This window comes from Mastacembelus armatus, chromosome 24 (assembly GCF_900324485.2).
Source record: "Mastacembelus armatus chromosome 24, fMasArm1.2, whole genome shotgun sequence".
Taxonomy (NCBI): domain Eukaryota; kingdom Metazoa; phylum Chordata; class Actinopteri; order Synbranchiformes; family Mastacembelidae; genus Mastacembelus; species Mastacembelus armatus.
Window position 1 is genome coordinate 3,094,137 of NC_046656.1, and position 26,234 is coordinate 3,120,370.

General features: G+C 38.3%; 3 protein-coding genes across 6 annotated transcripts in view; 2 read left to right on the forward strand and 1 right to left on the reverse strand.

Annotated features, from left to right (window-relative positions):
• The first annotated feature begins 7 nt into the window (after positions 1-7).
• On the forward strand, positions 8-12,146 carry casp8ap2 (caspase 8 associated protein 2). 2 transcript variants are annotated; one of them, XM_026318718.1, is made up of 10 exons: positions 8-296; positions 1,559-1,631; positions 3,247-3,321; positions 3,421-3,521; positions 3,912-3,986; positions 4,598-4,713; positions 5,303-7,626; positions 8,360-11,195; positions 11,313-11,412; positions 11,513-12,146. In XM_026318718.1, exons 1-10 carry the CDS (start codon positions 252-254, stop codon positions 11,573-11,575), a joined length of 5,808 nt encoding a protein of 1,935 aa, XP_026174503.1. In that variant the 5' UTR covers positions 8-251; the 3' UTR covers positions 11,576-12,146. The 2 variants fall into 2 exon arrangements, with proteins under 2 accessions (XP_026174503.1, XP_026174504.1); XM_026318719.1 differs by lacking the exons at positions 8-296; positions 1,559-1,631 and adding an exon at positions 2,148-2,555.
• A 2,046-nt stretch (positions 12,147-14,192) lies between these two features.
• gja10b (gap junction protein alpha 10 b) lies at positions 14,193-18,707 on the forward strand. Its single transcript, XM_026318723.1, has 2 exons — positions 14,193-15,608; positions 18,669-18,707. The coding sequence occupies exons 1-2, from the start codon at positions 14,193-14,195 to the stop codon at positions 18,705-18,707; spliced, it is 1,455 nt and encodes a 484-aa protein (XP_026174508.1).
• A 1,798-nt stretch (positions 18,708-20,505) lies between these two features.
• The window catches only part of bach2b (BTB and CNC homology 1, basic leucine zipper transcription factor 2b), a 97,134-nt gene continuing 91,405 nt past the window's right edge, over positions 20,506-26,234 (reverse strand). For all 3 annotated transcript variants that reach the window (XM_026318721.1, XM_026318720.1, XM_026318722.1), the window contains exon 5: positions 20,506-26,204. In XM_026318721.1, coding sequence (XP_026174506.1) covers positions 25,689-26,204 — 516 coding nt within the window. In that variant the 3' untranslated portion in view covers positions 20,506-25,688. The remainder of the gene's footprint in view (positions 26,205-26,234) is intronic.

A 26,234-nucleotide genomic window follows, 5' to 3' on the forward strand; every position in this document is an offset into this window, starting at 1 on the left:
TAGCGATCCTGGTACCGTGCAGCGGGTTGTATTTGCAAAGTGTTTACCGCTCTCGTTCATGGCAGGAGACTGAGGAACAATGTGAGCCGCTGGAGAAGACAGTGAGTCGTGGTATAACTGGTTTCGTATGGGGCCTCTAAAGCTTTTTGAGTAACATTTTTGAACCCGAGGAGCTGCAAGAATAAACCCACCGTGACAGACCGCGGGAAAATGTCGTTACTTCCTGTGCAATAAAGTCTTGGCGCGACATTATGGTTGCAAACAAGGGGACACAATATAGCAGCACACACAGACAAGTAAGTGAACAAATTCATAGCCTGTTGATTGTAGCTAATATCTTTTTAGATGAGTGGTGTATAGAATTTGTATTTCATCATTAAATCAGTCACAGGCTGGGCAGTGTTGTCCGTTAAGACTTCTTTTTAGTGATCGATAATAAGACCGGCAGTCAGCGGTGCTTTTACGTTAGCAGAGCCCAGCTTGTTGATCCATAACATGTCCAGCAGCATTAGCCAGACTCTGCACATGAATCTGCCCATTTTATCGGGGGTTATCGACGGTACTCAGGGCGGTGCAGCTGTATGTAACTAGCTCTAGAAGAGTCCATGGACAGAGTTTGTTGAGTTTGTCTGTGTCTTTTAAGTCGTATGGTGTTTGAGAAGTTTAGGGCAGGACTATAGCAACATTAATATTAGCTTGAGTTCAATATCACATAAAGCCCACGAAATCAGTGCCAAATTCAAAATGAAGTGGCATAATAAGTAGATAATTAACTCAGCAGGATATTAGTTACATCATACCACTAAAGCTTTGTTCTTTGCTGTCTGCTTTGTTTGGGCAGTACTGAACTAAGGGGTCATGGTGATCGTGGTGATCGTGCTAATGCTGCAGATCATAACTCATGTGTCTCCTTGCCTTTGGTAATAGAGTATATCTGTGTGTGTATGTGTATGTGTATATATATATATATATATATATATATATATATATATATATGCCCCCACACACAGTATAGCTGACATTGATACCTTACATATACCTAGGCCCGCAGACAAAGTATGTGTCATATTCTGGGAACATCAGTGTATAAGTCGTTTATTTCATAAACCAAGCAGACAGGAATAGCTAATATTGAATCACATTTCGTCATTATGTAATTCATATAAAAATCATGAACACATTGCCAAGCAACTTTTACCAATCCCAAAACCTGTAGTGTGGTGGCCTAGAGTTGACCTGTAGGAAACATTTATATTTTAACAGAGGTCAAAGTCAAAGCAGCAGAGGCAGAGATATTCTAACATTTAGTAACACTTTACTAAACCCTTAATAAGTGGTTTATAATACCCTATAATGCAGTTGCAAACATTTGTAATGGCTTTTAAGTGTTTGTTAATGTACAACAATTTAAAAATAACAGTACATTATACATGGCTACAAAAATTTGCCTTCACCTTGACTGCAACCATCAGCCAGGTGTTACAGTTTGTTTAAAGTGTGGTCTGGCAGATAGCTGGAACTGGTAATGACTGTTGATTTTCCTTTTGCATTTTATCAGGTACATATAAGAAACCGATCCAGAGAAATATTTAGAATAATGGAAAGCACTGACACAAGTGATGCTTCTGGTCGTAAGTATAAGCCTGAAATAAGATGTTTAATTTAGATTTATGTAGCACTGTTTTTGTGTCATGACCAATATTGATTGTAATAAGACTATAATACTGTATATTATATAGTGTAGATCACTATCAGTTGTTGCTGTAGTATAGTTTCCATCTCTGATTGCTGATATGAAACTGAACCTCATCTAAGGAAATCATTCAGATATTAACATTTGAAGATGCTTGCCCAAAATTTACTTCTATGGATGAAATCGTTAGATTTATTTATTTATTTATTGATTGTTGGAAGAAATGTTCTCTATCCAAAATTATTCCTTCTTTGCTTGTAGAATGTATTTACTTTCCATTGTTTTTAGTGTTCAGTACTACACATGTTTTCATATATTTCATATATATATATATATATATATATATATATATATATATATATATATATATATACACACACACACACACACATACTTACATACATACATTAGGGCTGTCAATCGAGTAAAATATGACCATGGTCATGAGCTTTGGGTCATGACCGAAAGGACAAGATCTCTGATACAAGTGGCTGAAATGAGCTTCGCAGGGGGCGCGCCATTGGAGATAGGGTGAGGAGCTCGGAGTAGAGTCGCTGCTCCTCCACATCGAGAGGAGCCAGCTGAGGTGGCTCGGGCATCTGTACCGGATGCTTCCTGGGCACCTACCTGGGGAGGTGCTCCGGACATGTCCCACCGGGAGGAGGCCCCAGGGAAGACCCAGGACACGCTGGAGGGACTGTGTCCCTCGGCTGGCCTGGGGACCCATCGGTGTCTTCCCAGAAGAGCTGTAGGAAGTGTCCAGAGAAAAGGAAGTCTGGGCATCCCTGCTTAGGCTACTGCCCCTGCAACCCGGCCCCAGATAAGCGGAAGAAGAGGGATGGATGGATTATGATTATCATGAGTTAACTCGCGATTAATCACATTTTTATCTGTTCTAAATGTACCTTAAATGAATACTTTTCAGCTTTTTAATACTCTAATCAACATGGGCGTGGACAAACATGGATGCTTTATGCAAATGTATGTTTATTATTAGTGAAACCACCCTAAACATACAGCATAAAGAACATAGACATGTTTCAAAGACTGTAGATATGTTTTTCAAAGATCTTGTTCATGTCTGTTAAACACATGGAAAAAAAGAACATAGAAAAAACGCAAGTTCCCATTATTTCTCTTTCTTTGCACTGAGCCAGTTGTTCAGACAAGCCAACTTGATTCACATTGACAGTAAACGCAGACAACTTTTGTCTTGTCGACAGAACCATCAGACATCGTTTTGTAAATGAACTTACCATTCAGAAGACCTTTTTCTTTCTCCATTTCTGTTTGCTGTTGCACTCTTTACTGTCTATGGCTGCATTTTCCATTTCTCCTGCTACATGTTAGGCCACAGGTCAAACAGGAAAATGTGTGCTATTAATCATGCGTTAATAAAATTAGTGCCGTTAAAATGAATTTGTGTTAATGTGTTATTAACGCTTTAATTTTGACAGTCCTAATATATATATGTATGTAAAATGAATTTGTGTTAACATGTTATTAACGCTTTAATTTTGACATATATGTATGTGTGTGTGTAATATTCACAGTTGTGATACCAGATGTCAATGAAGACTCTGTAGATATCTATGATGGGCTGGATATTGGTTTTAGCAATGATGCGGGTAAGAGTATACTACTTTACAATATTAAAACATAAAGACAGACAGTCCAGCACACATTTTGTTCAACAGTTGCTGCCACTGTCTTATTTTGGTTTACAGTGAAGTCACCTCCAAATGCTTCTCAACTGAAAGAATCCATGGATCTGTATGAAGAAATTGTCACAGAGGAACAGCAGAGCAGAGAGTCGTCTTACCTTGAGGTGAGTTGCCATATACGCAGCACTGCCATTTTCTCTCTTGATTTCTTATGTCTTTTACATTGAAGGTGCAGCTTGATATGCGTTTTGCAAATAAATCTTAACAAATGTTCTACTTAATAGCAGGGGTTACCTATTCCTGACCACCCTCATCCTTAAATAGAGTTGGCCTAGCTGTCCTCACCTGACTGTAATCTGACTTATTTCACAAAAGTGGTGGTGGGAGATGTACACGAGGGAGAGATCCCTAAATTTGAGGGATCATTGAACATTGAAAAATGCACATATCACTGCTCTAATGGAAGCATTATTGAAGTCGCCATGTTTTAATAAAATACAGAGGACTGCTGACAGCTGGCTGTACATCTCAGTTCTCTTTTTGTGTGCTTTCAGTTGCAGTCCCGATTTCAAGCAGCTCAAAACCAAATTAAAGAGTTGCGCAGAACAGTGGAGCAGCTGGAGATCCAGGTTTGTTTTTTCTTTTTTTAGCTGTTAAAAATGTATGTACTGTTTTTGATATTACAGGCAGCAATGGAAAAGATAACTTTCATGTTTTCTGTTCCAGCCACTTGGAATAGTTTGCAAAGGGCAATTAAACTTGGTATATTAGACTGAATTAGTTAAATAAAGGTTAAGGCAAATTTAAAAAAATAATAAATATTATAAGTTACATACAACAATAATAATAACAATAATAATTTTTATCAACTTATAATTACATGTGCAACACAATAAAGTGTCTAAGAAGTGAAGGGGTCTCAATAGTCTGAAACTTTTCTCTGGAGGGTCACTCCAGAATATTCCAAAACCTTTTATTTTTCTTTTGTTTAGGACCCATTAAATGCTGAAATTTATGAAATGAGTTTATAAAATGAGAAATCAAACTAACTAAAAGAGCAGGTTAATGGTTTTATTAAGGTAAGGGTATTAGTTACCTGTGAATCTTAACTGGAATAGTTATGTGTAAACCTGAGTATTCCAGTAAAAACTGTTGTTCATCAAAATTCATCAGCACTAACTTTTTTTTTCCCCCCTCTGTCCATCTATCTCTGTATCTCTTTTTTTCTCTTTATAAATAGAACACAGGGTTAAACGCTGAAAACTGCCGTCTCAAAAAGAACATCTCTGCACTTCTACACACAGCTAGAAAGGAAGTGACACGAAAAGATGCTGAGATTCAGAGGCTGAATCAACAGTACGTGTTTGTTTCAAACATCACTGAAATCACTGTGTGAAGTGGTGACTCACATTAACTGCATTGCTTGTGAAGTAGAAAAGATCTAAAATCTATCTAAATATCCTCTATATTTATGATATAATAATATACTTCTAATATATCTAAAACTCGATTTTTACTAATAAAGAATTAATCTGTCAGTTTTAAGAGGTAATGGAAAAAAATGTATAACAAATGATTAAAAAGATGATGGGCTTGGGCTTATTGTATGTCAGTATAGTATCACTGCTAGTGAATCTAGAAAAATAATTAACGTGCTCTTGAAGATAAACTACACATTAGAAAGGAAAAGTGTTATTCAGGAAGGTTTTTTTGGTGTAAAAAACCTTTATTTATGACCGGTCTTGACCTCAGGCCCTGAAGAAGATCCTGATTTAAGAGAGCTTGAAGAACACTTTTCCTTTCTGATGTAAAAAAAATTATATTGGAAGGTAAATTAGGGGCCCAGTAGCTTGTTTTTGTTTTTGTTTTGTAACCACTGTGAGCTACCTGTCTGTACTGACTGGATTTACATTAAATGGTTAATCCACAACTTTTTTTTCCCCAGGTTAAGCAAAGGTCACTGTCATCATCAGTCTCATGTTAATAATCTGCGGGATCAAAATTCCTTCAGATGGACACCCACGGGTAGCTCCAGCACTAATCCACCTCCCTCCGTTCTTGTGCCTGCTCCTCCTTCACCATCCAGTCTTCCACTTCTACAGACATCACCTCCCAGGGTGATCGAGCCTTCAAAGGATTCTCCTTCAAGAAAACAAAGCAATAATTCCATCAATCAGTCTATTGGTTCCTCCACTGAGTCGAAAGCTTCCAAAGCATCTTCTAGTAATTCAAAAAGTTCTGCAAGAGGATATTGTAGAATATCTGACAAAAAGACTGAGCACTCTGTCAGCAAATTTAACAGTAGTTCATCAAGCCGACATAGTGGGTCAGACAAACACAAGTTTAAACGCAGGGAGGAAAAATATAAAAATCATAAACTGTCTGAATCCACAGAAAGGAGGCATAGAACTGGTTCAGATGCCAGCAAGGAATGTCAAGACAGAAACAGGTCTCATAGAGCAGACAAAGACACAGGACGAAATTATGACTCCAAGTTATGTAAAAGCAGGACGTTCCTAAAAGTTGAGGGCCACCACAGATCAGACAGGGCCAAAAGCCCTCCACCAGAGATTTTATGCAGTGCAGCTTTTTCCGATGACACCAAAGGTGGAAGTCAAGCACAGAAACAAAATAAAGCTAAACTGGCTACATCAGACTCTGAACATAGTACAGCTCACAGCTGTAAAGAGGTGTACAATCGAGATCATAGAAAACTCAAGACTAGTGATGGACACAGCAGAGGTTTAGACTCAAAAGACCAGATTAAGTCCTCTTCAAGTCAACATACTAGGCGCTGCAGTCTTTCCTCTGATGACAGAAGAGGAGGACGAGTTTCAAAGGACTATCAAAGAAAGGAAGAGAGACGACATGAAGATGATATTAGCAGAAAACATAAGAGAAGCAGTCTGTCAGAGATGAGCAGAGAACATGAAAAACAGAGATCAAATGGGGAAGTGAATGTTCACAGTAAGGAAAGACAGGAAGAAACATGTGCGTCCTTGGAAAGACCGTCTAAACAGCCGTATACCTCTGAGAAAAGCTCTGTGGAGGAAAATACTCCAAACAGGAAACTCTGTTTTATGGAAACATTGAATCTGACGATTTCACCTATGAAGAAGCCAGTGATGTCCATTGATGCCAGACAGGATTGCTTCACATCAGTGGATAAGGCTGGTCTAAATAGATCAGATGAGAATTTCCAGCTTCATCTTGAAAACATGTGTGTTATTGATGAAGTAGGCAGCAGTGTAATTGATGCAGAGCTGGAAGCTGCTGCAGACCAATTCCCGGGTATAAGGTGTGATGATGCAAAAGATGTACAGGAAAAGGACAAGAGCCGTAGCGAAAGTGCAGCTGGTAAACTACTTGAAGACACTTTAGGACAATCTACCTCAGCACAGTTGACTGCACACCCTAAGCCAAACCAAAGTAGTTCTCTAAAATTAACAGCAGTGGGTGTTTCAGAAAATCATGAGGACAGCACACAGCTGGCCTCAGTCAATCAGGTAGATCAGCCTGGGCCACTGGAGGCTACTGATGGTGTCAGTGACACATTAGGAAACATTACCAAACCACACACAAGCAATTCTTTATACAAGGTAAACGATGAAAACTGTACTGACCAGTCTGTTGCAAGTAATGAACCTGTTGTTGCTGCTGCTTCAACCTCAAGGGAAAGTCTTGTAGCTAAAGATGCCCTTGATAATCCCAAGAGTAAAGAACCCTCTGCCCATGTTTTTCCTCAGTACTGTCAACAAGGACTGCATCCTGGCTCGTCCAGTTCCATTCACAAAAAAGATGCTTGTGACACACAAGAAGGCCCTAAAGATACAGAGGCTGTAACCAGTACAATAAGCCTGGAATCACTTCCACAAGAAGGGCTGAGTTTACCTGAGGCTATTTATGTCTTAACACAAACAAACAAAGACGCTGATGACAGCATTGCATCTGAGCTGAGTTCGTCCACTGGCTGTATAGCAGTGTCCAAAGTCAGCAGTACAACAGAGGAGACGATGCTGCAAGAGAGGTACAGTGATCTTATCTTTACCTCAAAGAAAAGTTTCAGTCCTGGAAAGAGTCTTGAGAATAATGCTGAGCCTTCCAGCTCAGTGCCACTACTTCATGATGAGGACTCTATGATGCGCACACTGAGCAATCTAAAGAGATTCCCGGATGCTATAAGCCCTCTGAGAAGCCCCATACGGACAACCAAAAGAAGTCATCTCCATGTTAATGGCAAGCCTGGTCATGTCAAGAGTCTTCAGAATGGTAATGTTGGCAAAATAAAGTCAATCTTACATTCATGCATTAGTGTAGCTGTGGTTGCTAGGACGTTTTTAGGCTTGTTATCTTGTAATCATAACTTTACTATGTCATAATTATTATTTTTTTGGAGTGCAGAAAATTATCTTTTAATATCTGTTCCTGTGATAATGGTTCAGTTCAGCCATTGTTTTGACTGATCCTACCTCAGAACTGAATTATTGTAGGTACATTAGCTAGGGTAACACCTGAATCATACTATGGTAGGAATAGAGTTGCATTGTGGGTAAAGTTGCTGTTTTCAAAAAATGCAATAAAAACTAAATCTATTCATGTTTTATATTACATCAGAAACCACAACCAGCATGGTTTGATGGTTTGACAGTGTACGTCTGCACCCATTTTGAGCAAAGGCATCTGTATATATTGGACTAGTAGACTAGAGCCCAAGTCAATCTGTGTGTGTGTGTGTGTGTGTGCGCGCGCGCGTGTGTGTGTGTACGCGCGCAATACTAATAGCTACCTGAATACTACTGGTAAAAAATCTAAATTACATCAGCGCAGCTCTCTCTCCTAAATGGCAGTAGCTACTAATCATATTTCCCTTTGTGAGTTAGCAAGCTCCTAAATACAAGATACAGGTCATTTACACGATAGAGATTACATGATAAGATATGCTTACCATTATTATGAGATGCTTAGTGAGTATTAACTTATTTTCTCCCTCTTACCTGTGCAGACTTCTCAGATACAGCTGTTGATGTCAATTCAAAGAAGCTGGATATAAACAAAGAGAACAAATACCCAGGATCACCTGCAAACCATAATATGCAAAACATGGTAGACAGGGTATGTGACCAGCCTTCAAGTCTCTCTGACCCTGAACTGGAGGAAGGGGAAATTTTAAGTGAAAGCGATGAGAACGCTGCAAATTCCCCTGCTCCTGCAAGCAAGCGGGTAAAGCTAGCACAACCTGTCAGAAATAAACCCAGTCCTAAATCTCTGCTAAAGAGAAAATCTGAAGAAAAGTGTGTTGCTACAAAAGAAGCTATTGAAACCACAGGTACATCAACACGAAGTCCAAAGAGTCGTTTTAAAACGGTTTGCCCTGCGGCAACTAAAGCCTCTTTTTCCAACATAGAGGAAATAATGGAAACATTCAAACTGGTTCGCACTGAGATCCGAAAAAAGTACATGAAGCTTCATAAAACCTTCCCCAAGAAGAGCTTCTATGGGATGATGGACAATTTCCAGGAGTCTTTTTTAGAGTTTGTGGATGGTGCCCATTTTGGTCAAATATGCAGCCAGGCAGGAGAGCTGAAATCCAGGCTAAATAAACTGATTGCATCTGTGTTTAGCAAAGTGTTGAATAATGGTATTGTAAAACGCATTTTTGAACAGCAAGCAGTAGATCTGAAGCAAAAGTTGTGGGACTTTGTTGATGTCCAAGTTGACTATTTGTTCAAGGACATTCACACAACACTGAAGAGCCTTTGTAAACCAATAACAGCTCAGGTTGGAGACAAGAACACTGGTGGGAATGACAAAATATCCAGACAGCCATGTGTGAAACAGCCACCATGTCAACAGAAGGAAGCACAGTGTTCCACTCTAAATCAGATCAAGCCTTCTTCTGTGGTACCTTACAAAACAGGTCTTGGAAGCCGAGGCAAGGGTATCAGAATCACGCATGTGGAACAAGACAGGAATGTTGCCCTACATCCAATAGACTGCCCAAGTACACAGACTGTAGTTGACTTCTTTTCTTCTAAAAATATTCCTTCAATTCCAGAAAAAAATAATATGGCTTCTTTGCCTGTCTCTCAAAATGGTTCTTTGCTTGACAAAACTGACTTTCAGATTCTCACAGAACAGCAAGCCACCAGTTTAACGTTCAACCTGGTGAGAGACTCTCAAATGGGAGAAATCTTCAAGTGTCTACTACAAGGATCTGACTTACTGGAATCCAGTGGCATCACGGGAGACAGCACAACCTGGTCCTTCAGCAGTCCGAGGAAGGATGGAGAGAAACTCATCAGCATCACCACTCCAACTAAATTTGACTCTCCCTCTAAATTGCTTTCCCCCACCAAATTCGATACCCCCTCCAAACTTATCACTACATGGACCAGGATTTCACCTCGCAAGATGTTATCTCCACGAACAAAAGATCAGATCCAACTGAATCCAGCTTTATTTGATGAAAGTTGCTTGTTAGAAGTGCCATCACAGAATAGAGCAACACTTCATTCCAGCTTGGCCTCACAAAGGTCTTATTCTATTCTAGCTGAAGATCTTGCAGTCTCTCTCACCATTCCATCACCCCTTAAGTCTGACAGCCATCTCAGCTTCCTCCAGCCATCAAGCATGAACATCATGTCCACTCCAGACAGCATAATCAGTGCTCACATAAGTGAGGATGCCCTCCTAGATGGGGAGGATGCTACAGAACAAGACATTCACCTTTCCCTTGATACAGACAACTCTAGCTGTGGCTCCAGCAGCAGCGTGACCTCTGTGGCACTTGCCACATCTTTTGTGTTCCAGCCTGATGTGCCCATGCAAGCATTAGTGATGGAGAAGTCCAATGATCATTTCATCGTGAAAATTCGCCAGGCAACCACAAGTGCAGATATAACCCTCACAGCTGATGAGAGCTTAAGTGAAACACTGAAAGAAGATCAGCAACATACAGAAGAAGGCACAGTAGCTCAGGAAAGTCAACCAAAAGTTGTTTTGTCAGACAAGTTGCAGAATGGTAGAGCTCCTTCAAATGCTGTACCCGCAGGGAGCAATCTGTGTAACAATGCTGAAAGCTCTGAGGTCTGTCAAGATGTCGCAGTTAAAGATGTCTGTCTCACTCAGGATGAGAGCTTCGCACTAACAAAAAATCAATCCCACAAAAAAGATACATCAAATCAACAAGATGCCTCAAAAGTTTGTTTTCCTGAGGAGTTGTCTGAAACTGTTCCTTCAGAGAACAGTTGGCAAAGTAGTGCTAAAACCCCTGACCATTTCTTTGTGCAGTCCAGGCAACCACTGTGTCAGTCACCAAACAGAGATGGTGTCACAAGCACCGCTGATGAGAGTCAAGCACCCCATGGAGAAGACATGAAAACGCAAAAAAGTTCCTCGAAAACTCTTTTGCATGAGTCCCAGAAATTAATCAGTTCCCCTAAAAGGTCAGTGTCAGCTAATAATTTACATCACCTCACCGAAAGCTGGAAAGCCAGTCAAAGGAGCCAAATCGCACTGTCATATGGTTCAGACGCAGAGAAAGATGACCTGGAAGTGTCAGAGTCTGAGAGAAGCCTCACCATTGCAGAGGATGTAAGCAGCATGCCAGAGACAAACCAGAGGGACTGTGACAACGGTAGGAAGCGGAAGAAGCACGGAGATAAGGTGAAAGTAAAGCGGAAAAGAAAGGAGGTAGTGCAGAGTACAGAAGACGTGGTGTCTAATGCAAAGAAAGACTGTAACGAATCCAGATCGTCCCCAGGTTCTTTGTCCCCCAACAGTCTTTCTGCCAATAATGTTATCAGGAAGAAAGGCGAGGTGGTGATGGCATGGAGCAGGTCAGTAGCTCGTTCTGTATGGTCTTCCCACAGAAATTGCACAAAAAAAAAAAAATTGCACCTTAAAAGTTACATGTAAAGATGCTGTGGTGCTCACTGCCTTCGTTCATCTTGCAGAGATGAAGATCGAGCTATTCTGATGGACCTGAAGACTAAAGGTGCTTCCCGTGACACTTTCTCTGCCTTGTCAGAGAAACTTAATAAACCATCAGGACAGGTCAGTTATTCACTGTTGTTCTTGTTGTAGTCATGTTGATATATATCATGATTTGACTGTACAAACATCCAGTGACTGTTAACTGTTTTCCTTTCCTCAGATTGCTCACAGATTTTACCAGCTCATGAAGCTTTTTAAAAAGCAAGAGAAGATGGACACATGATGCTTCAGATTGGTTGTGCTCTGTTTAATGCAAATAGTTTGTGTGTTACAGCATCCCCACAGTCATTCTGTGACACATGCAGATATGTAGGCTGCAGTTCATGTGACATGGTGCAGAAGTATATGAACATTCCTCACATAGGCTGCCTTGTCCATTCAAATCTACTATGACCAACCAGGGTTTTTGTTTTTTTGGGGTTTTTTTTTTCAAAGGAAGGTTGGAAATTCCGTCACTGTCTGTGAAGGTATTTATTTCTGATTATTGAACTGGGCCTAATCATACTGTCTGAAAAGAATATTGTGTGAAAAATAGGAATTCAGTGATAATGACTCAAGCACAAATGACAAACCTATATCTACAGTCAACATCGGTTTTATTGTTTCTAAAGCACTTTTTGGTTTTGAACAATCCTGTTCTTTAATATAATTTCTGAGTATACAGTATGCTGTTTTATAGTTCTCACAAAGCATATGACTTGGTCTTCAGCACCTCCCAGTGTTCTTTTTTCCGCCTTTGTGCATATATATTGCTGAAATGTTTAGTCCCAAAAAGTCCTCAAATTAATCAATCTTTTTTTCTTTTTTAATTTTTTTTTTTTTTTTTTTTGCAAAATGTAGTGACTCTTAGTTCATAAACCTAAATGATACTCACTGGAAATAACTTGAAGCATCACTTAGCTGGTGACCTTTACTGTGGGAGTGATACTTTGGGCTCTTTGTCTTACTTGTCTCTGTGATACAATGGATCTATTTTAAAGGATGTATTTTTATGTGTGCTGAGGGACAGTGCTTGACATGTTTAAAAGTTAAAATGTTTACATGTCTAATTCATGTAGAGGAGTACACTCATCTCTGTAAATTGAAAAAACTTTTATCTGTCGGCCTAAATAGAGTTTTGCTTGACCTCTGTTGCTTATACACACTATTGAATGCAATTTTGTAAATCATTTTTTGCTGAAAATAAAGTTTTATTTATTAATGCAGCTGTCTTTTTGTCTTATTTTGTAATGATTCAAATAAAATGGAGTAAAATAATTCAGCTTAATTTGGGAGGCTATTTGGCAGAAGTGGGCTAAATCTTTTAGATTGGTGAAACTGCATACAGTTTCATCATGTGAAACACATATATTAAAGTGGGTATGGAGGTTGAGGCCCATGCCCAAGAGGTACCATTTGTAAGTCGCTAGAAGTTCTAGGTTAAAGCAAATACTTTTGACTTGAAATCCAGTATATGACCTGACCATTCTGCTCTGTGGTGTAAGTGGTATTGTCATTCTTTAGTAAGTACCAACTACGTGTGCCTCATTAAAGGTAAGAAATCACCTTCCATAATTATATAAAAATTTACTTGAAGTATCAAAAGTAACTTTGTACCCAGCATTAAACTTACGGCTAAGCATCAGTGTGTAAGAAACAGCCAAGCTGTTTTTAATTTTGTACTTGCAGTATTTTCTGGAATATAAGTTTTTTATAATTTTTATTCTAGTTTCTTGTCCTGCAACTTATATGTGTATATTTACAGTCATTTTACTGAGTAGTCACTAGCGTTAGATGGCACTTTTGACTCAATTGAAGATAATATTGTACCGATGAAAAAGTAAAATCGTTTATGTTGACGCTAAACTCTAAGTCCTAGTGTAACATAAATGAAAAAGAAAGAGCTACACTGCAGACTTCAAAGTGCAGGTAAATAAGTCTGCAGCTGAAACACAGTTTGGACTGAGTGTAGACATTCAGACAACCTGAGAGAGGAGGAGGAGGAGATGCTGCTTCATCTCCCTCCACTTGACACTGGCACAATTGTTTAATGTTACTTGATATGGATGAATGAATATCGTAATGCACTTCTGCTTGTTGTTCCTAGCCTGCGTTCTTCAATGGCTCATTTAGACTAAAATTATTATAATTAAAAATGCAACTTTTTGCAAGTTTTTTTATTATTTTATTAAGTGTAATAATGTGCTGCTGTAGCAGCCTGCTATTTGCACCCTTTCCCATAGACTGGTGATGTGTCCAGGCTGTACCCTGCTTCTTACCCAATGTCAGCTGGGATTGGCCTCAGCCTACTTTGACCCTGGATGTACTAGGATAAACAGTAGATGATGGATGCTGGCTTTGTATACTGTTCAGGAAAGAAAAGACAACCCCACACCCAGAAAAGAGGTATTTAGTAGTGTGCATGTACTTTTGGTCTTATAGTGTATAAACAATAAAGTTGAAAACCTTGTCCATGGCTGTGTATTGACATCTCAGTTGGTGCAATTCCAATGTAGTGTCCTGTTAAAAGTGGTAGGGTGAAACTAACCTCAGGGCAGTTTAGGGTCATGTGGTGGATCAATCACTTCAAACTGGAGTCATAGTTTGCCACAGCATTGAAATAGTGTCAACTACATTGCACAGTAGGTTCTCTGTCTTTAAGGGAGGACAACTGAGCCCTGTTGTCTCCAAAAATCTGCTCTTTTGTAATGGCTTTATGCTGAAGCATAGGAGACAAGACTCTAGAAAACATTGTAAGTAAAACCATTTATATTGCAGTTTGACTTTCCATTTGATGAAAAACCTACAAACTACTCATGTTTTTCTTTATTCACTGGCAGCTATGAATAATATGACAGAAGATGGGGGATTGGAACTTATTAGGGAGCATTTTAGAAGAGGTCCATATTCATTCCACCATTGTGGGAAAGATTTGGCTCACCATTCTTTTCATTTTCCGGATGCTAGTGCTTGGTGTTGCAGCTGAGGATGTCTGGGATGATGAGCAAAGTGAATTTGTTTGCAACACTGAGCAACCGGGCTGCAAAAACGTCTGCTATGACCAGGCTTTCCCCATCTCCCTTATCCGCTACTGGGTCCTACAAATTATCTTTGTGTCCTCACCATCTCTAGTCTATATGGGGCATGCTTTATACCGACTGAGGACCCTTGACAAAGAGAGGCACCGAAAAAAAGCCTGCCTAAAAGCTGAGCTGGAGGGGACAGATCCCGTCCAGGATGACCATAAGAGAATAGAGCGAGAACTCAGGAAACTAGATGAACAGAAAAAAGTAAGGAAAGCACCACTCAGAGGCTCCCTGCTGCGAACATATGTTTTCCATATCTTGACAAGATCTGTGGTGGAGGTGGGTTTTATTATAGGTCAGTATGCTCTGTATGGCATTGGACTGTCTCCTCTGTACAAATGTGAGAGATTGCCCTGCCCAAACAGTGTTGATTGTTTTGTGTCACGACCCACAGAAAAGAACATATTTATGGTTTTCATGCTGGTTATAGCTGGAGTTTCTTTATTCCTCAACCTGCTGGAAATTTTCCATTTGGGGGTGAAGAAGATTAAAGAAAGCTTGTATGGATACAAATATGGAGATGACGACAGCATATGCAGGTCAAAGAAAAACTCCATGGTGCAGCAGGTCTGTGTGCTTACCAACTCCTCACCACAGAGGTTGATACAGCTCACACAGACAACCTGTTCTGTTGTGTCTGATGTTCATGAGGAAACTTTGCCTTTGAATTTGCCCCGAGTGGCCTCTCTGAATCAAGGGCAGTCCAACAGTTCCAGTCAGGAGCATGCACAGACATACCTGCCAACCCAAGCTGAGGTCCAGAGGCTGCAGCAGCTGGGGGCTGAGGAGCACTGCTACATGGTGAACAATAGGAAGCCCTCGTGTAGCAGTGATGAGTCAAATGGACCTCACAGCTCAGGCCAGCTTAGGTACACAGGGCCTCGAGCGACACTGATGGCCAGTCACATTGAAATCCCAGCAGCCCTGAGGAACCCACAGAGGAAACAAAGCAGAGTGAGCGTCTGTAAGGAGCTCAGCGACATGAGTGATTCTCAGGAGAGTGACCACTATCCAACAGCCAGAAAGTGTAGTTTCATGTCCAGAGGACTGTCGGAGGGAAAGCTGGCCACGCCATCATCTGACAGCAGCAACTCTCAGAGTGGAACAGACAGGGAGGACCAGCACCTCAGCCAGGGAGAGAGTCCAGTTGCCACCCCGCTCCCTGGAGCCAGTGGTAGGAGGATGTCCATGGTGAGAGCAGTCATGTTTTACCTGGAGCCCGTAATGCAACATGCATTGTTATATGCATAGCTACCCCAAGTGAAAAATAATATATTTTTGTGTATTTTCTAAAAGTATATTGAGTATACTTTTGAAATGTTAAATTTCATTATACTTGAAGTTGTGTTAAAATGAAACCACTTAAATTGCACTTAATACACTGGAAGCTGCAGTATAAAGCTGCTTTAGAACATAGAAAACATATTTTTCACATATTAATGGGTACTTTTGCTTTCCAAAATACTACACTACTGTTATATACTTGGAACATTTCATGTATACTTGTTGCAAATGTAAAAAATATATATTGACATTAAATTTACAGTGTATTACTAATACACTTTGAGCCAAAGTAATGTACTTGAAATATTCTCTGAACTCACTTTAGTATGTATGATATACAATAAAGTGATGTTTGGAATTTGAAAAAGTACATAACGTATATTTTTAAAAGTATTTCGGTAGTTTTTCTGAAATTAGCCCACTAATGACTTAATTAAATATTGCAGGGTTTAAAACAGCTTACAACTAATTATGAATAAGCAGTAATTAATTAATTAGGAACTAAAGTAGCCTACATGTAGTTTTGGTAAATTCAAAATGACTTATAATGTAACAGCTTTTCTTCACTGATTTGTATAATTGGTATGAATATATAATCACATGTTATCATTTAATAACGTTACATGAAACTGTTTTAAAACATACCTTTGGGTTAAAGTTTACAAACATACAGACATTAGACCAAATTGACAGCAGCATATAGCAGGTTGGAGTAGCCATTCATCAGAGCATAGGAAAAAATCTTTGTATTCATGATTTTGGTGGATAAAGTTATTTAATATTCACTGGATTGGCAGAAGGAGATATTTTAATGAAAATTTTCACTTCCTCATCAAAAAGCTATGACATCACATGGGTGTCAGGAGAATGAGTGGAGAACAGGGCAGGTGTCCTGGGGATGAGACTGATACTTAATACCAGTATTCACTGGATGTCTAACAGAAAAATGACAAAAAAAAAGACTGTAAAAAAACACCAGAAAACTCCAAATAGTAAAACGCAATAACTCGATAACTACTACCAGCAACAATACATGGGTATTTTCAAGGCACATTAATTATGAATTTTGCTCTATGGGATCAAAATGTATCAGTAACACTTTACTAATCTTGTACTTTGGAGACTTACCAGAAATACACTTCTACTATGTTTCTACAGAAGCACAAATATACTTTGTAAAATGTTTAACACACTTTATGTGCTAAAAGTATAAATTAAGTATGAAACAATATATTTATTTTTCACTTAGATGCTAGTGTCAGAGGCACAAAGTTCTGCCACACACTGAACAGTAGATTTATTTATTTATTTATTGGCATGGACAGAACATTAACATTTCAAAAAAGAAAAAGCTTCTCCTTAAACCTGCAACTTGTGTCAGTTATGAAGGGGGAAATATGAGCAAGGATTACTGGTAACACTTATTAAGAAAGCTACAAATACTTACGTAATGTTTAACTGATGCATGACTCATGATTATTTTTTGAATGAATGAATTATGGATCTCTCATAAATTCCTCTTACCAATAACAGAGGCTCAAGCCACTGTGGTTATCTGATTAATATTGAATCCATACATTAATGGTAATTAACATTTATTTCATTCATTTATTGACAAGCCACCAAATTAGCTACATTCCAGTTACAGTAAAGACCTATGGACAACACATTTTCATCTGTTTAACCTGTAGGTTACCTGTTTTCCTGTTTTTTGCTATTTGTGTTTCTGAGTTTTGTTTTGTTTTTTAATTTTTGTGAGTAAATCATCAAGCATACTTACCTCTTGGAGGTTTGGCTCCACCATCTGCTTTGAGTGGCTTCATCCAGGAGCCTGTGACACTAGGTGGTGAATGTCTTATTTATAGTGTGTGTTTAGTAAAAGAAGTGGTGTCAGCACTTTGTATGTTGGACCCATATACAGAATTTCAGGTGGTAAGTAAGAAAGATCTGGTTATTTGCAGTAACAGTGACAAATGTGAGGTAACAGGACTATATGAATATGCATGCATTAAAACATCATGGCCCAAGTGTTGAACATTACTTATTATATTACATAAGTATATGATTTGTATTCTAATGATTAAGTGTCACCAAATCATTTCACATACCCAATATAATCCAATATGTCCACTGACATGGCTTTATAGACAGGCATAAGAGAGGTAGCACAAGATTCCCTTTGGTAGTCTGCCAAGAAGAATTTATTTCCCAGATATTTTATGGAGAATTAATCTTAAATAAGCAAGACAGCTTGCAGTCTCTTAGTTGGGGGCTGAGATGTGAGTCACAAAAAACCAAAATATGCAACTGAAGTGTTTACTACTATGACACCAATTAATTTACAGTTAATTTAAACTTTGTTTCAGTCCAGTGAGGAGAGGAGACAAAAACAAAACAACCCAAAAATAATTAAAATCTATTACCACAACCAATTAAGAAAATGTAATATTAATTATACAGCACTGTCAACCTAATTCCAGAACGATTGCCTATGTTTCTAAGCTTTTGAGCTGTATGGCTTTTTTGAAGGCATATAGGTACTATTGCATCAGAAATGTTTATTTTCTTGCTTTCTGTCTTCTTTAACAGTTTTCGGACCTGTTTGGTAACTTCAATTCCTAACTTGGAAAAGTAACCAAAATGAAAAAATGTTCTGCTGAAAATGTTTTAAAGGGAAATTTTAAGCCAGGTTGAACAGCAGTAGTTCCCTGGTTCCCTGGTTGAACCAGTCGTCTCTGATCAGAGAAACATCAGTGGTGTGTGAGGACAGATTTGTACTTTTGGTGCAATTGTAACCACACACACCAGTGATGTCATAGTGTACTTGCCCACCTTGGTTTCTACATCACTGCAGCAAGGTGAGAAGTTAAACCACTGGGGATCAGAAGCTGTTCGTTAGTGAAACATGTTTAAGTCTGTGGCATGAATAATAATCATGTATTGTCCTCATACCTTTCATTTTTTCAGAGCATGATTCTGGAGCTGTCTTCAATCATGAAAAAGTAAACTGAAACATGATCATTTTGGGACCAAGCTAGAGGCTTATGGGAGTTAAGAAAGGACTGAGGATCCTAATCACTGCATGAATCTCTTACTTTTTTCAACTACAACTTTACGTTTTGACGGTATGTTTAACAAACAAGGGCTTTATTTAAAATATGTAGTTAATTCCATGGAAAAAAGCTGAATTTCTTCATATTCTGTACCATTGCTATCTCAAGTAGCTTTTATATTGATATTTTCCAGGCTAGTTGCTATTTAAGGTTCAAGGTTATTTAATAAAACCATAAGTCAAATATTAATCAAAATGATGCATGCAGCACATGTGACTGCCTATTCCACAGATTGAATGGTCATCCCAAAAAAATGTGAGAATTCTCTAAAATAACATTTATGATCTATCATGATGAATGTGCTAGAGATAAAAAAAAAAGGCCGTTCAAATGTGACATTTTCTTTTGAAGTAGCCCAATATTGTTGATGACTCTATCTGACAAATTGTTATTGTGAATTTTTGTTTCTCTTATCCTGTTATTGTTTTTTGTTTTTTATTATTATTAAACATTGGACTGACTGAACTAGTCTGGAATAAACTGAATGAATAATAATGACTTGAATGAAGTATACAGATTATGATGTTGGCTAGTTACTTGGCCTCTGCCTAAAGATGTTTACCACAACAAGATATCTGAACTTCAGATTGTCATACAGTTTCCTGGTTTTAATGTTCAACTGACAATAAAACCACCTGATAGTAATAACCTTTGGGACATTAAGTCTGCTTAATTATTAATGTTATAGAAAAACTAATATTATATATCCTTCTCATTCTACTAAAAGGAATTCTATCCATTTTGGTCATTACATGATCTTCACTCAGCCTTTGGCCAGGGGTCTAATTTTTCATGAAGGATACTACAGAATATTATAAAATTAGCTGCGGACCATGTGGTTCATGCTGCCTAGACAACAAACCCATTTCGATTAGACAATTCTTTGCAAAGCTGGATTAACCATATATGCTGCTGTATAGAAATACATTTATGACAATCTGATTAAATGCATTTTAAAAATATGTACCATGTATCTATAATGTAGCTCAAATGAAATTAAACACTATGACACTGGGGCCCAACACAAGACAGGGTTTGAAGATTTTGTAGAACTCACCTTAAAGCTGTACTGGTCAATAGCCCCCTGTAAAATGTAAAATCTGTCAAATTAACATGTTTATAGTAAAAGGAGGCATTTGAAATGACAAACACAATGACAATTATTTCCATCAATTCTACAGAGCCATTCAGCCTCTTATAGCTTGTACATTTTATAGTTCCAAACTTCACTGTTTTGTCTCTTTAGCAGTAAGGAGCAGACAAGCACAGTTCAAGATTAGCTGGTGAATATAATCGAGAAGTGAGCAGCTAAAAAAACGGATATTTTCCTTTGGAGTTAGTGGATACCAAACACTAGAAGAGCTAAAAGCAAATATGGGAAGTACATGCATAAGGTGGACACAAACATGCTTCTAAATAAGTCCTAATGTTAATCTGTTGGATGTTATAAATTAAATGAATGAATGAATTAGAAGGGTGGATTGGGTTTCAGCACTGTTGCCTCACAGCTAGAAGGTTCCTGGTTTGAAACCCAGCAGGGGCCTTTCTGTGTGAGGTTTTCAGCAGGTATTGGATGGATGGATGGATGGATGGATGGATGGAATTAGAAATCAATTCATGGAGCTTTAAAGCTGATCAACATTTTTGCTGTTTATGCAAAATCATCCACAAAACACATGTGATATGCCTGTTTCTTTATTTCATAAAGAGAAATGGTGTCTAGACAAGAGTCATTTATCTAACACTAGCAATTGAAATGAATGAAAACTGGGTTTGCACAATAACGTATTTACATTGGTTATTAAGTCATTTTAATTAATTAGGGTCAGGTAGCATTTAAAAATCAAAAAGGTAAGAACTCTTAGTAGAGAATAAGCAAATAACAGCTATTTCGAACAATATTAACACAAAACAGTCATCTAAAAAATGAACAAAAAAAAAACTATTTGAACTACAAGCTATTACATTAAAAATGATGCACCAAAATCGACTAATACAATACTCCATATAATCTGTGTAAAAAGCATGTAGAAAAAACACCTGATGCAGTTTGCTGATACAGTCATTGACCAGTTATGAGAGGTATGAAGGATTTCACAGGTAGATAAGTGTGAGAAAGTCTGCACTGGTGACTTGGGATGGGGGCTCAGGCCCCTGCATACACTCACTTCACTTGAATGTGAACAATGGCCTCTGAAAGTTCTAAGGCAAATCTTGGAGGTGCACTTATGTCCATGTAATGCTGAACCATCCCAAAAGTTGGACTGAAGACCAGGTGAGAAAACTCTTTCTTTGTCTTTTTACACAACACCTAAAAGCAGTCTAATTGAACCAAGTGATTTTTACATGGCAAAATTTGATCATACACGACATGACACCTTTTTGTAAACATATTCCATTTTCATATTTTAATTATCTCAGCCTGTGTATTCAACCAGGACACCAGATTTTTCTCAGTAAAGTTGAGAAATCTGTGAGAAAGGCATGTTTTTTCATATGTTCATATTTTTTAGAACAACCTTTGGAGTCAAAAAGCCAGTGTTTGTTTCAGGGAAGCAGCAAAAATGTAACCAAACAAGACAAAACACAGCAAAAAGAAAAGAGTATTCAATTACTCTGTTACAGCAAGAGCAGAATTATATGTAAGTCAATCTGTTGTAATGGCCACAAACAAATAAGTGCCTGGCCTGCATGAAGTAACCCAAATAATTCCTCACATCTAAGGATCAAATTCTTAAATTCATTTTAGGGGGGTTCTATGCTTAGAAGTTTTTTTTATTTTAAAGTTACATGAATCAATATTTGTCTATGCACAATACATCAGTTGGCTATTTGCAATGTGAGAGGGAGTCACTCATAGCAGCAGAGGGTTATCATTTTCACCATCTCTATTTCCCTTCAGCTCTGCAGAAAGTCTCATTTCCAGGCAGAAAAAAAGCTCTGATGAATTCATTATAAGCTACCTCCCTAGCACCAAATGGCAGACATACAAAGCCAGCTACTAGCTGGTGAACACAGTAGAGCATGTAGCAGCTAAGTCAGATACTTTTCTGAGGAGGTGGTGGAGACCAATACAGAGCTAAAAGGAGAGTGAAGATGGACTGTGTATAAGCGGATGTTTGCTAATTGTAGAAGGTAATATTATGACAGTGTTGTGCTTACAGTGGATGCTTTTGCCCCCAAGTAGCCACAAAAGCATTTAATGCAACTTTAAGTGAAATTAACAATTCATTTTAAGGGACCTTTCGTATGACTTGAAAGGAGCAAGTTAAAATTAGACTGCTACTGACCTAGAGATCAAGTTTAAATGCTTGGCACTGAGACACTTAAGTGTTCATTCACCCAAATGACAAAAAACATCATTTTTCTCTTATTTATGTCTCTTGTATATGACCAAACGTTTATTTTTGTTTTTTATTTGTTTCTTTCACATTGTCTGAAACCTTTGCCTACACAACAATACAAACTAAGTGATTAGAGTTTTGTGTTTATTTAGGTTTTTGATGAAACTATCAAAAACTATGGAAAAATGATTGTTGTTAAATGTTAACATTTAAATATAATTTTGAAGTTGTTTCATTGTATTAGAATGGAGGCAAAAATCTCAAGAGAAAGACAACCCAAAAGCCAGCCAAGAGTTTCATTTCATTGTATTTCGAGTGAACTGACCATTTAGGCATAAACATAAAATGACAGACCCCATGGGGTGGATTCAAGATATAAATAAGATGCTGACATGAACTCATTTCAGAGTTAAAGATGGGGATGCCTGTTATTGTACTTTGACCTAAGCAGAAACACTGAGTGAGCTCTGTGGTCAGGACACTAAGCTTTTCTGACTGTGCTTCAGAGATGTCTGCTTATTGTCTCATCTGTTCATTTTAGCTCCGTGGGGATTATGTTAAATCAGTAACACACATTTGGTATGACAGAAATTCTGCTAAGCATAAAAAAGAATGTCATTACAAGACAAACTTCACAGATTAATTTTCTCCAAACAGAAAAAGACTCTGTGCACTGCAATGCAACATTGGGCTTTTTCAGTTTATGATCAAACAAAATAAAAAAGTACATGAACAGAAAATGTTGCATAAAGTTTGCAGAAAAAAATGCTTCTGTAATAGAGATGGTTCCATTTGGAATTTCTGGCTTTGACCTAGCAGATTCTCAATGTGGGTAAATACTTTGCTGCTTCATTAAATATGCATACAAGAATAAAAAGCACACAAACAGTTAAAAGGGGGCTGAACAAAGACAATATTACCCAACCAGCTGATGAAGAATCACTAGTGCTCCATGCTCAGGCTGTGCCACAATGTATGTTCTGTCTGTGTCTAAGTATGTGTGCATGTGTTCATGTACATTTGGGTCCATGTACTCTACAAGAAAGGGATCACAACTGATAAAATACACTTAGTTACTCTGTTCAGCTAAATTAGAGAAACAGTCACATGTGAAATCACCATGTTAAACTACTGCTTTAAAATTTAAACTTTACATAAGTAAAATTTAGGAGGAGAACTTTAAACTATTTCATCCAAACTTTTAAAATTCACAATCCCAGATTTATTTGGCCACCTAATATTCACAGAGATTTTTTTTTAAAGTTGTGGCCTAAAGAATATTAAATAGTAATGAAACACTGTTCTTCAGGCAGCTAAATCAAATTACATGAGTTTGGATGAGGGAGTAGGGAAGTGTGGCTAAATGCTAGTCTAGCTCCAGTAGCTTAGAGTACAGACAGTAAACTTCAGGAACACATTCTCTTCTTAGAAAATGGGTTGCAATGAATAAAGCTTCACATTCCAATTAATTTCCACCTCTGTACTATAGCTTGGCCCCACCTGTACTTTAAAGTCTGCCTTCAGAGAGGATTGAGATAATTTAGCTTTTTTATACACAGAAATAATAATAAAAAAAAAGTCTGCTCCATACAGAGTGAAACAAATCCTTGACTAACTAACTAGGCTTATAGCTATAGGCAGCATGCACGCACATCACAAATTAGGATCTTCAAACAAATGCACAATTATGGCAAATGTGTTACTATCTTATATGATTGTTAATCATTTTGACAACACATACACTTCTTTCACGTCAAATTCTGAATTAGCTTATTAGGTTCCTAAAGAAATATAAATATAATGTTTGAACACTCATACTAAAACATTAGCTTCCTTTTTTGTTTAGGTTTCAGATATGTCTTAATGGACTTTTTTTTTTTTTACTGTATATTCATATAATCATATCAGCATGGTGGTTCCTTCTGAAGTGCCAGTTGAAGTGCTCCAGTCTCAGACTTTTGAGGGGTCTGAATCAAAGACAAAAACCCTAATTGAAGTGCTAAATGGCTCTAAGTGCCTGAGTATGACAACAAAGTGCCTACAAAAAGTCAGATTCATTGATATTTTTTTTTTCTTTTCGTCAATAGGCGTTTATCTTATTTGGGATCAATGTGAAAAAAAAAAGTATCTGTCACTTAAATGTTAGCTGCTTTTCGCTGTCTGAACATCAAACGGCAACATCAAAGAAACTCAAAGCATGTCTGCAAGAGTGTACAAAAAGAGCATCTTTAAATACTGATCAGAAATAAGATTTACTGAAAAACACAAGGCAAAAGTCTTGTTTTCACATTTTAAGGAGGAGTCAATGATGGAGAGGAGCTGGCCTGAGCCACACATTACAAACACATCTTGAACTTTTATACATACATGGCGCTCAAAATTTTACATGTGTGAGTTGACGTGTGTCTGTATGTACTGTATATGTATGTCTACATGTGTATCAACCTGATTTCCTGAGTTTTGGAACACCCACCATGATGGGGAATATTCATTAGGCAGGACAGGAAACAGCAAAGCAAAGATTTCCCCTTAGCAAAAAGGTGCTTGATACAACCCCGGTGAAAAAGAAACATCTAAGCCTCTACCTGTACAAAATCACTGTTACAGTCATCATGCTCCATTCATGCTCCATACTATGTACATTTCTGCCAAACAAGCACTTGAACATCACCATTACAACATCCAAACAGTGGTATTGCTGATGAGTGGGCAATAAAAATAGTCATTTAACCGTCAGCAAAACCCTTTTTTCCTTTCAATTCAGTGCTGAGGAAGGCAAAGGAGGAATGTTTTCAGTTACAGCCTGTACAAAGTTCTCCTGTACAGAAATACAAATGTGAGACGTTTGAAGACATTTTTGCATATGAACATTTTAAAGTCTGACTGCATTGTGACTTCCTTGTGTACAGAAGCTGTATTCTCATTTTTCATGAATCAGGTTTAACATTCAGAGAATATTTTTTCCTGAGTTTGAATTGCTGTGACGAAAAGGGCCACTAAGATATAAAGAGAAAAAAAAAACAGAGAAAGAGAAAAAGAGAGAATGAGACAGAAAGAGGTAGAGAAGACTGATAAAGACAGAGTGGGAAAAATAAAGTAAATGTAAAAAAGAAAGGCAGAAAACAGATATTGTTGGTACACAGAAAGACAGAGAGCTGCTGTTTAGGTCCAATGAGGTTCAACTTTGAGTTGTGATGAGTGATACATGAAGAAGAGTCTCCACTATAGAAGCTGCTGCAGGGGTGAGTGTAGCACCATCGTAAGGGTTTGGTGAGAAGTCCCCACTCTGTCATGGTAAGAAGGAAATACCTGGAGAACAGTATTGCTGCTGTTAAGACAACTTTAGTGTCAACCGTTCAAAAAAAACAAACAAAAAAAAACCAGACAGCCCAAAAAGACATAAATACAAAGCTTGTTTTTCAGTGAACGCTGGGAGAGCCTGATGTCTCAACAACCCAGAAAGAGGGTTTGTCAGAAGACTAAAATTAAATAATAAAAAACATCAAAAACAACAACATAGAAAACCACCACTACTTAGTACAGTCCTTCCTTGGCTGCTCGTCTGTTGTACATTTATCAGTCATTTCCTGGCAAAAATCAACAGTTACCGTCTGGTTGGACTTTTCTGTGGACAGCGTTGACTTTGCGTACAAGCTGGCTTCATGGCCATCCATATCTTTGTCTGCCCCGTTTCTGACAGCCAAGTCAGGCTCGCTCTCTGATGGACCAGGTGACCCATGGAAGCTGGGCTCTGGCGTGGCTGAGCCTGAGTGAGTAGTGAGGTCGATGCTGGTGGTTATGGTGGTGGTGGGGGTGTTGGTGGCGCTGGAAGGGCTGCAGGCAGACTTGGGCTCATGGGCTGCATTGTTGCTGGCTGTAGAGGGGCGGAGCACTGGGCAATAGTGGTGTAAAGACTGGACCTGCTCTGGGCTCAGCTGGACGTCCCTGCAAACTTCCTGGGACAGGCAGGAGAAGTTCTCCCACAGCTCACCCATACATGCCTTCAGCTGGTTCCTCTCCGTCAGTAACTTCTCCTTCTCACACACCTACACACAGACACAAGTATGTTCTCATTC

What these genes read in the sequence shown, in the direction of transcription:
- gja10b (XM_026318723.1), top strand. Translation starts at nt 14,193, where the DNA reads ATGGGGGATTGGAACTTATTAGGGAGCATTTTAGAAGAGGTCCATATT. An exon ending in GTGGTAGGAGGATGTCCATG is followed by an intron (nt 15,609 to 18,668) that starts GTGAGAGCAGTC and finishes TCATTTTTTCAG; the next exon opens with AGCATGATTCTGGAGCTGTC.
- casp8ap2 (XM_026318718.1), top strand. Translation starts at nt 252, where the DNA reads ATGGTTGCAAACAAGGGGACACAATATAGCAGCACACACAGACAA. An exon ending in TGGTTTTAGCAATGATGCGG is followed by an intron (nt 3,322 to 3,420) that starts GTAAGAGTATAC and finishes TTTGGTTTACAG; the next exon opens with TGAAGTCACCTCCAAATGCT. An exon ending in TTAATAAACCATCAGGACAG is followed by an intron (nt 11,413 to 11,512) that starts GTCAGTTATTCA and finishes TCCTTTCCTCAG; the next exon opens with ATTGCTCACAGATTTTACCA.